This window comes from Montipora capricornis, chromosome 3 (assembly GCF_036669925.1).
Source record: "Montipora capricornis isolate CH-2021 chromosome 3, ASM3666992v2, whole genome shotgun sequence".
NCBI classification, from domain to species: Eukaryota; Metazoa; Cnidaria; class Anthozoa; order Scleractinia; family Acroporidae; genus Montipora; species Montipora capricornis.
In genome coordinates this window covers 16,969,102-16,979,101 of record NC_090885.1, presented here as the reverse complement: position 1 = coordinate 16,979,101, position 10,000 = coordinate 16,969,102, and the positions used below count along the sequence as shown (strand labels likewise).

Sequence of the window (10,000 nt, the reverse complement as noted above, 5' to 3'; positions counted from 1 at the left end):
AAATGGCTAAATTCTAGGCTACGTGGACGACTTGAGCATACGATTATCATTATTCTCTTCTCAGTCAGTGTCAACGTCGTTTATCATGCCAATTTCATTCCAAGACAGATAAACGAGTTGCAATAATTGGACAATCAATGCAATTTCCAGGGACGTTCTCCTTGACATCGACTACCTCGAATCTTCAAGTATTTGAAATGCCCCGGCTTGATAAGGAATCCACGTGTTAGATAAAAGCCTTGATTGTCATAGGTAATGGCTATTGACGGAAAAAGGCATTACGAGCAACACTCGGGAGCTTGTAAGGTCTACCTCGTAGCCATGCCCATTTGGGAACTGAGCGGGATTTATTTAACTGAGCTGAGAATGGAAGGAAGAGAGGAGAAGGGGAAAAAAAGAAGAAGAAGGACGAGAAGAGAAGTGAACCCTACCCATGGCCCTTTGTGCGAACCTGTTACCTTTCCATGTTCGCCTTGAAGGTATTCAGGGTTACCTGTGTAAAGACAAAGTACCAGCACGTTCCTTCGGTGCCCCAAGCTTCAATACGGCATTCAAGGGAATAGTTGGGTATACCATAAGATTTTGTTAACTAACCTTGATTGGAAAGGGATTTTGCATGCAAAGAAATCTTAGAGTAAAATGCAAAACACATCCAACGGAAAACAATGGTCACAAACTGATATACTACAGTTGCAACAGAGCCTTAATTAAGGCGCTATTACACTGTGCAATTTTTCGTGCAACTTGTCTTGCAACGCCATTGTTCTTAGCCATGTTCTCTTGTTCCCCAAAATCCCTAGAGTAGGGGGCGTCATCGTTTTGGACCACCTCTCCTTCGTGGACACAGAAAGTAAGTTTACATGAAGTACTATCCTAGCGACGAGCGCGCGGTCTGGGACAGACCAGTGATAGTTACATAAAAGACAAAAGCATTAATTTCAACGGGAAACTCCATGTGACTGACGCCGGCGACCGAGAGAAGACCTGAAGATATCTTATATCTAAGTTTCATAGGTATTTACTTTGCTTTTCCTGATATGGCTATCTCTTAAAAACGCTATTACTTGATTGAAATGAAGAATTATGAGAAGAAATCTTGGCACATTCTCGATGAATGCTCAGTACCCAAGCTTTGTTTGACTGTGGTGCGTGATCTTCACTGCCAACAGTGTCGTCTTCTTTCTCAGATTGTTCGAAGTCATGCGTCGTGGTCGTCCCAGAGGAATGCGTGGGGGTCCTGGTCGAATGCCGCCATACATGCGTGGTCCTCCAGGACAGAAGTTCGTTGTGAGCCATTCAGCTTTTGATCCAGTTTTAGTAAGTTTGTGAAAGTACTTTCTTTCATCATCCAGTACAGTATGGGGCCCAGTTCTCGGCCACAAAAAACGTAAACTTGTATTTCTTACCTTGGAATAGCCGTAAGGACTTGAAATTTCGAAGACAACTAGCTTCAGCATTCAGTTTACAGATGTAAAGCTATCGACTGCTCAACGCTAGCTGTTTTCTCCCGAGTAATAACGAAAATGGAGGCATCGTTCGTGGGTCCAGTTATCGGCCAGCCGGCCACAAAGGAGTGCGCTCGATTCCTCGGAATAAACAACGCTTTATCACCAATTTTTGTTGTTAAGTCACTGATAAGGCTTGTGTTTGATATTTCGACCTCAAAGTATCCTAAAGAGCTTTGTTTCATGTTAGAAAAGGACGTTTTTGGCACACCTAGTTTTCTCGTAAATACACTGGCAAGCGATGCTAAAATAGAGTTGGGTATTTCAAAACGGGGTCCCGGTAAGTCAGAACTACAAATGATTTGACAAGAAAACTCCGTATAAAACTATGAGCACTTTTTAGTTTTGTCTACGGCCAGCAGGGTGGCCGAGAATAGGCAAATACGCAGAAGTACTAAGGAAATATTAAGGGCTGAATTTAGGTAAAAGAATAAAATAGGCTAGGAAAAGTTTATATTTAACAGAAAGCTTTATCACTCTACGTTCATTATGCCAAGAATTGGCTCATTTGGGCCTCCTATACGGGTAAAATACAAACTTGAATTAGACCATGTAATTCCAGTAGCCGTAAACAAACATGTTTTTCGTGGAAATCAAATTCACCTACCTTCGTGTCACCTCGATTTGCTCACAGTATGATATCTAGTAGCTGTAAACTCAAAACTCGGCAGGACGAGAGACAAGGGATAAAGCTACCTTTGGAAGCAATTGCTTTTTATTCAGATTCATTTGTGGCGCTAAAAATAAACGTTGAACAAAAAGTGGCCGAGAACTGGGCCCCTTACTGTAGTTCTGATGTGTTGAAAGAGCTCCTTCTCACCACATGAAGCCATGAAATAATTTACAAAACAAATAATGGGATAGAATGCAGCGTAGGACAGTAAAAATCTGGGCAAAAAGTTTATGTTGAATACATTATGCAAAAAGTAACATTAGAGAAATAGTTTGCCTTTGTATTTTTGTAAATGGTAAGGCTACTGGGCAATGCTAAAACCGTTGCGATGTTGAAACTGTTTGCATTGGCCCCCCTTTCAACCAAGTCTTAACTTGTTGAATCAAAGTTGAATAATTTTTGATGTTGAATGAGGTTAATAAATAAATGTTATCGAGCTAGCGTGAGTTCTCTACTGGGAAAATATCAGTTGAGTTCCTTTTTTTGCAAGTTTATGGACCAAGCCTGAAAGGTTGAGGTCCATAAACTTGCAAAAAGGAATGACACCAATATTTTCCCAGTACAGGCTGAACAGGCTAGTTCAATAAGGTTTTTATTATATTGGCTCTCTTGCGCAGGTTTTTCTATTCGTTGAGTCCTTCTTCTTCACCTGCTTCTGTTAATAGTCCAGGGGCCTGTTTCTCAAAAGTCCCGAAACTTTACGGGTGATTTTCGGGTGAAACAATTCCTTTATATCTCAAGAACGGAGATGTTTTAAGTGGTCAAACTTCACAGTTATTTTTCTTCTTGTTACCTTGAAAACACATTAAATGATCGGCTTTCCAAAACAAGCGGTTTGCAGTTTCACAAATGGCTTTTCGAGAAACTAGACCCTGGAAAGTAAAATTCGTACTGGAACTCTGACATGACTAAAATACTAAAAACATTTCTTACACTTTTCTTTTTATTTCAAAGAAAATGGAAACAGTTTGGTAACCTATATACGCTTCTTTCGTGATCGGTCCATTTAGCAGTCCGTATTGCAAAATTTGGACCACTCAGAGAACCAATTAGAATTCTCCTTTTTATCTCAGACCAGTTAGTCTATATATTAAAAGTATTTCCTTGTTTGTTTGAACAACCATTCAACATTAATATTTCTTTTTGTTGTCATGAATGTTGAACCAAATTAAAGCCGTTTGCCTTCCTCTTTCAATATTAACATCGTTGGGAATGCACGTGTGCAGTAATCAGTGTCTCAGTGATGTATCCATGTCTGTACCATTTGAAGACCTCTCATGAAGCTTTGTTGAATCAAATGTTGATGATGTGTTTAAACCTTTTTGCCCACCCCAGTAGTCAACGTCGTTCAACAGCATTATGCAAAATGGAACAGATGTTAAAGCAAATGTTAAAGGAATTTGCCCAGACCTTAATTTGTAGGCCTGTCTCAACCTTGGTAGTTTTACAGTGGAACATTATAGAATTTTAGAGACTGTTTGTTAAAGAGGAGGGCACAGAATTCCTGGCATTGTACTCTATCCTTCCCAGCATGTGGTTGGATTAGTTCACTGGCTTCAAACCTGGAAGCAAACAAAATTTATAATGCCAGTTGGAAGGCTATTTGTCAGGTAATTAAACCTAGAGAAAGAAACTGAGAAAAACTGGATAAATTGACTTGTTCATGATAACTTTATCTTCTCCCTAAAAAGACCATAATATTGAGCAATCAGGTCAAGTCTTGCTTTCAATAGCTTTGTAATCACCCAAAGTTTTTGGAGTGAGTGATTTCGATACAGGGATACAGATTTTCAATCAATAGTCAAGGGGAATGGACTATCAAGTTGTGTTTTAAATTAAATCAGGTAAATGTATTTTGTCAAACAGTACAATAATGCTTTTTTTGTTTTTCCTCTCAATACAGGCAGAAAACTTTTTTCCAAGGACTGAACCCGCATCAGATGAAAGTGCATTTACACAGGTGATGTTATTGCTTTTTCTGGTGATCAAATAGTTTGTTTTCAGGCTTTGCAGTCCTCCTTGAAAAATGGCAGGTGAATGAACCTGGGGTTATGAATGTGAAAGGTCACTGTTGGAAGTTTCAACATTCCCTGGGGTTGACTCTTTTTTTTTCTCACAGTTATAATTTTAATGAATTCTGCATTAACCCATTGACTCCCAGGGGTTCCCCATTGACGAGTAAAATCATCTGGCGTTAGACAGAGTAAAATACTAAGTCTGGCCGGTTTTGGCCAGTTTGGATGTCGATGGGTTAAATAAGCTTTTTATTGATATATAGATTGTGGCGGTTTCCTAAAAAACAAAGTGCGTACGAATTTTTTTTGGGGGGAGGCACCTGCGAAGGTTTGGAGTAACCGTAATGGGGACATAGTTTTTCAGTGACTCCCACGGGTTCCCCATTGACGAGTAACATTGTCTGGCGTTAGGCAGAGTAAAATACTATGTCTGGCTGGTTTGGACGTCAAAGGGTTAAAGGGGAGTAAAGGAAGGAGTGGAAAGTTTGAACACCAAGATTTTCATTTCCATTTGCAAAAGAGGAAATTTTATTCATTTATGTTTAACCCATTGACTAGTAAAATCACTTGGTGTTAGACACACAAGCCGTTTTTGATGTGAAAGGATCAAATTTGAAGTACCTGTAGTGTTTAAGGTGCAGTTGAGTACTAGTAACTCTGCAAGTTGTTTATTAACATTACTATGAACGCAATCACAGGCTCTTCTAAAAAGAAATCAAGAGCTTACACCCAGTGGCCAGGAACAGGTAATGACCTGTATAAATCCTTTGCTATTGTGGAACTGCACTGAAGTATCAATCTAGTTCATCAGTATGCTACGGCGATAATCAGAAAGGCACAATTCAACCGAAACATAACATGGTTAAGTAGTAGTAGTCTTTGAACTATATTTCAATTTGGATTACAGTAGGTTAGCATACAAGATGATATTATGAAACTGATGTTTAAAACTGCTTGAGATGATACAAGGGAGGAGGGATGGTACAGTGGTGAGAGCACTCACCTCCCACCAATGTGGCTCACATTCAATTCCCAAACCTAGGGTGCATTCCATTGACCTTATTCTGGAATACAAATACGTGGAGAGATGATTTAAAACGGCATGTCTGGTGTTTTGAAGCAAAAAGGATAATAAAGTTATATGTTTATAAAAAAGCATTTTAATTGTTGTTTGACATTTTGTTCTGCTGTTGACATCCCTGCAACATCATCCGTGCAAAAATTTTGTGATGCTGTTCAGCCATTCAAAGTATCTTTGTTTACGGTGTTGTCAATCGGTGACACACATTTTAACATTGAATCTCTGTAAAACGAGGGATTTCTAACTTCTATTCCATGGATTCCTATTCCGGAATAAGGTTAGTCGAACGCACCCCAGCATCATACTGTATATTTGTTGGGCTGATTCATTTAGTGCGCCAGTGATAAACACAGTTGACACTTTTTTTATTTATTATTACAGCACTGTATAAACTACATGTTTTAAGTTGATCTTCTTACAATCATTCTAAAAATTAACTTCCTAATATCTTGTGTAAAACTAGTTATACAGAATGTATGAGGTGCACTTTTCATGTCATCTGGCAGTGAGTTCCAGATAGCACAATATTAAAAAGTATGAAGTCTATAATGTTTTTGTTGTTGCATAAACTCCAAAAAAAATGTTATGAAAGAAACTTGGCTGAACGCTCTTTAATATATAACCCTTTCACTACAGTCTACTATATGCAAATGAGGCCCATCGGCCAACCTCCCTCTTCCTATTACATAATTTGGAAAAAAAACGCTTTCGGTTGGTTTGGTTGGTCAACTTTTTCAACCGGCCTCAAACTAGGTTGAAATGGTTGAAACGGTTGAAAAAGTATTGGCAGCGACCACTGTCATTTACGCGGGCCATTTAAAGTCGGCCGCGGGCACCCGCTATGTTGCTTTCCCTCAAACTTGTAAATGCAGAGAAGTCTGGTAATAACTATTCCCAGGAGTTGCCGCATTTCAACTAGCCTCCTTTGCAGCAGTTTTTAGTGGGGAGGGACGAACCGAGCCAACGGCTGCGAAGGAGGCTACGTTTCAACCGAATACAATTGGAAAAGTGTTCTATTGGGAAACCTTAACCGCTTCAACCTAAACCGGTTGCGGTTGATTGCAATAGAACACGACCTTAGCCTGCCATGGTGATTTCAAACCCAAATCAAAACATATGCTGTATGCTCAGTAGATTTAGGGGGCAATTAAAGCTAAATAAAAAATAAAGCTGAGGACTTGTTTTACTTGATTTATGAAAAGTATTTACAGATATCACTAAAATACCAATGCAATTTGCATCGAAAGTAAGGACACGTAGAAAAAATTCAAATTTGTCGCTATTGCTATACGCAATGCGATTGGTCATATTTCTATACAAACGTTTTCAGGCCTAAGGTTAGCTTTTATGAATGTTTAGGATAGTTTTTACTCTCTGTATTGTACTGGATTCCGGATTCCAGGTTTTAGGGTTGCCCTGATCCAACAGTTCTCAGCCAGTTGCTTTCCACGAGAAATTTACATATGAAATACAATGTAATCAATAGAAAGGAAAGTTATCGCAAGAATTAGTCAAAAGTGTGTCACTCGGTCTGATCATGATACGAATTGTGGCAGGTCGTTCGGCAAAGTGCAACTTTGCACAGATTGCACTCGAAGCGTGTTTCCACTTTGTAACCTTTTGGCGTCCTTCGCCCGGCTTTGCTGCATTGGACACACTTTCGCTTCCTTCCTTCCACATGGACAGAAACATGGGCTTCTCTGGCAACGGAATGTTGTTGAGGCTCCTGGGACCTTCGTTTTCTTTGTCGTTGCGAGAAATCATCGATCAGTTGCTTTGCGAGTTCAAGCCTAAAAGTGATCATTGCTCGCTTTCTCTGACCGTGAGTAGTTCGATGAAATGACTCCAAAACAAAAGCGTTACAAACGGCTAGGTTAAATAAAAACCAAAAAATGTAGCGATACCATTTGCGGGAAGAATAACCTGTGAAATAAAAAGAACGAAGTTGATTGGCTCGGTCAACGCCTCCCATGTAAGAGGTGTAAATATCTGCCACACGAGGCTTCTCAATATCGAAATTACGGCCGTTCCTTCGTCGTTGAACAACACGGGCAGGCTCACTTGGCAAAACATTTGTTGATAAGAAAGATACGTCTCTCTTATCATGCCATTTCGTAAAAACGAGTTGGTTTCGCTGGGCACTGACTCTCTCGCCTTGCTGAAGCTTGTTCTTTGAACACGGTGGCAAGTCTTTCCGGTTGCACCGAACAGTTCCACAAGCGTATGTGTTTTGAGCAAGCAAATGTTGCATCAAAATTGTGCTCGTAAAAAAATTGTCGAAAAAAATATGTCTGTTTTTGTTAAGAAATGGTCTTGCCATTTTCATAACTACATCGTAGCCAAGGCCGTGTAGACGAGCTTCACCTTCTTGGCCGAGGTAAACAGCATAGTTGCAGACGTAGCCATTTTGGGAATCGGCGGCCATCCAAACTTTTATTCCATATTTTGTAGGCTTTGCGGGCATATACTGAAGGAACGACAGCCGTCCTTTAAAAGCAATCATCGCCTCATCCACGGACAGATTTCTGGAGGGCTCATATGCGTTTTGAATATTATCCAACACGATGGAAAGGATCGGGCGAATCTCGAAGAGCTTATCATAATTTGCATCGCCACGTGCCAGCTCCGTGTTGGAGTCGACGAAGTGAAGATACTCGCTAACTTCTTCAAAGCGGTTTTTCGTCATTATACTCTGGATGCCTGAATTCCCAATAAATGAGTTGGTTGACCAGTACATGGCGATTTGAGGAAGGATGTTTATGCCCATAATAATGCATATACCGAAATAAGCCTTCAGTTCGCGATTTGTTATGTCCTTCCACTTTTGGAGACGCGGCGTGTCTGCTAGCTTTTGCCGAGCATATCGATTCGTCTCCGTCACGATCGTATCAATAACTGAATCTCCAAAGAGTTGACTGAAGAAATCGTTAGGAGATACATTTTCAGGAACATTAAATTTTATGGCTTGTTGGCCGCTAAACTCTTCAATATCAAAATCCTCGAGTTCATCAGACCACTTGATAGTGTCACTCGCATTCGAGTCGCTTTCGCTTTGATTTTCATCTTCCTCTATATCACTATCTACTTCCTGAACATCAATATCAGACCCATCGAAATCTGCTGCATTATTTTCTTCATCGGAACTACCAAAAATATCGTGAAATTCCTCAGCGCTTACAATCAGAGGTTCTGCCATTTGTCTCGAGCCGAAGCTATGATCAAAATTTGGCTGCTCCTAACCATACATATTTTATGCGCAGTTGTGTGGATTTGATTGGTCAATATGTATGGGTTATTGACCAAGCGTGAGGTCAAGATGGCTGGATATTGGCCAAGTTCTTTTTTTGCGTTTTTATGGACCGAGACGAAGTCGAGGTCAATAAACACGCAAAAAAAGAACGAGGCCAATATCCAGCCATCTTGACCAAACAAGTTTGGTCAATAAAGGATTTATTATATGACTTAAAACACCAAAAAATGATCTTTGATCTTGCGGGACCAAGCGAGAAATCCCGAGCGGGCAGTATCGCTCCATCTTGCCCGCTCGGGTAGCCAATCAGAGCGCGCGATTTGGTTCATCTTGCCCGCTCACGGAGCTAGTCATATAATAAGTATGGGTTATTGACCAAGCGTGAGGTCAAGATGACTGGATATTGGCCAAGTTCTTTTTTTGCGTGTTTATGGACCGAGACGAAGTCGAGGTCAATAAACACGCAAAAAAAGAACGAGACCAATATCCACCCATCTTGACCAAACAAGTTTGGTCAATAAAGGATTTATTATTACTGGGTTGCCTATGGGCAAACCCAGTCGAGGTCTGCGTTTAGTTTGTTTGTTTTCTTTTTTTTCTTTTTTTTTTTCTTTTTCTTTTTTTTTTTTTTTTTTCCGTGTCGGTAAAAGTCTTGCCGGTCACTCCCCTGGTAAGTGGTGTCTTTGTGTATAGAGCCTTGTGCGCATATTTTCTTAGGATCGAGAGGGTGGTGGAACTGCGTAGATTTCTCTGGTGGACACAGTAGAATCATTAACTTAGCCTGCAATGGCGTCGAAAGTCATGCAACGCGAATGGCGTTTTAGTGGATCCTTAAACAAAATATACCCTTATGGAGCTCAATAATGGAAAGTCAGTTGGATAAACTAGGCATGAATCTCAAAAGCGACGAGTACTGGACTTCGACAACAATCTATCGCCCGTCGAGACGAAATCAAAGTGAGCAGTATTTACCTGAAGTACATGGTAATTTGACAGAATTGAGTTTCTTGTCTTCATGCACGCAATCAAATAGGAAGAGGTTTTCGCCTCTAAGAGCAAATATGTTGTTTGTTTCAATAAAATTTTCGCTGGAAAAGGATTCTGTGGTATTTTCTGCCTTTGTGAATTATAATATCATGTTGTGTATTGAATTTTCGAGCTTAAAGTTCAAATGTGATATGGGAGAAGTTTTTTAGTATTGCTCTGTAAGCAGGAAGGGTTCACAGGCCTGTCGGAAGCGTGCTTGATTTACAACAAAATGAGGCCCAAAATCAGTAAAAACTTGTGACGCAGATGAATAATAAAGTAGCTGCTATTTCCAGAATGATGGAATTACCTGGTGATAAATAACGTCGTACGCGTCTTGGAGAGTAAAATTAATTTTGACTTTGCATAAACAAGAGTTGGGCGATTGTGATCTTTGTTTTGACTTCGCTCCTTTCATTGTCAAACTTTATAACACTTGACAGAAAAAGA

General features: G+C 40.0%; 2 protein-coding genes across 2 annotated transcripts in view; one reads left to right on the top strand and one right to left on the bottom strand.

Annotated features, from left to right (window-relative positions):
• Window positions 1–934: 934 nt before the first annotated feature.
• The window catches only part of LOC138042403 (interleukin enhancer-binding factor 2-like), a 23,660-nt gene continuing 14,594 nt past the window's right edge, over window positions 935–10,000 (top strand). The window contains exons 1-4 of the mRNA XM_068888283.1: window positions 935–1,014; window positions 1,188–1,317; window positions 4,082–4,138; window positions 4,892–4,939. Of these exons, the coding sequence (XP_068744384.1) occupies window positions 1,201–1,317; window positions 4,082–4,138; window positions 4,892–4,939 (222 nt within the window). The 5' untranslated portion in view covers window positions 935–1,014; window positions 1,188–1,200. The remainder of the gene's footprint in view (window positions 1,015–1,187; window positions 1,318–4,081; window positions 4,139–4,891; window positions 4,940–10,000) is intronic.
• Window positions 6,452–8,599, bottom strand: LOC138042402 (piggyBac transposable element-derived protein 4-like). Its single transcript, XM_068888282.1, has one exon. The coding sequence runs from the start codon at window positions 8,468–8,470 to the stop codon at window positions 6,797–6,799; it is 1,674 nt and encodes a 557-aa protein (XP_068744383.1). The 5' UTR covers window positions 8,471–8,599; the 3' UTR covers window positions 6,452–6,796.

What these genes read in the sequence shown, in the direction of transcription:
- LOC138042402 (XM_068888282.1), bottom strand. Translation starts at nt 8,470, where the DNA reads ATGGCAGAACCTCTGATTGTAAGCGCTGAGGAATTTCACGATATTTTT.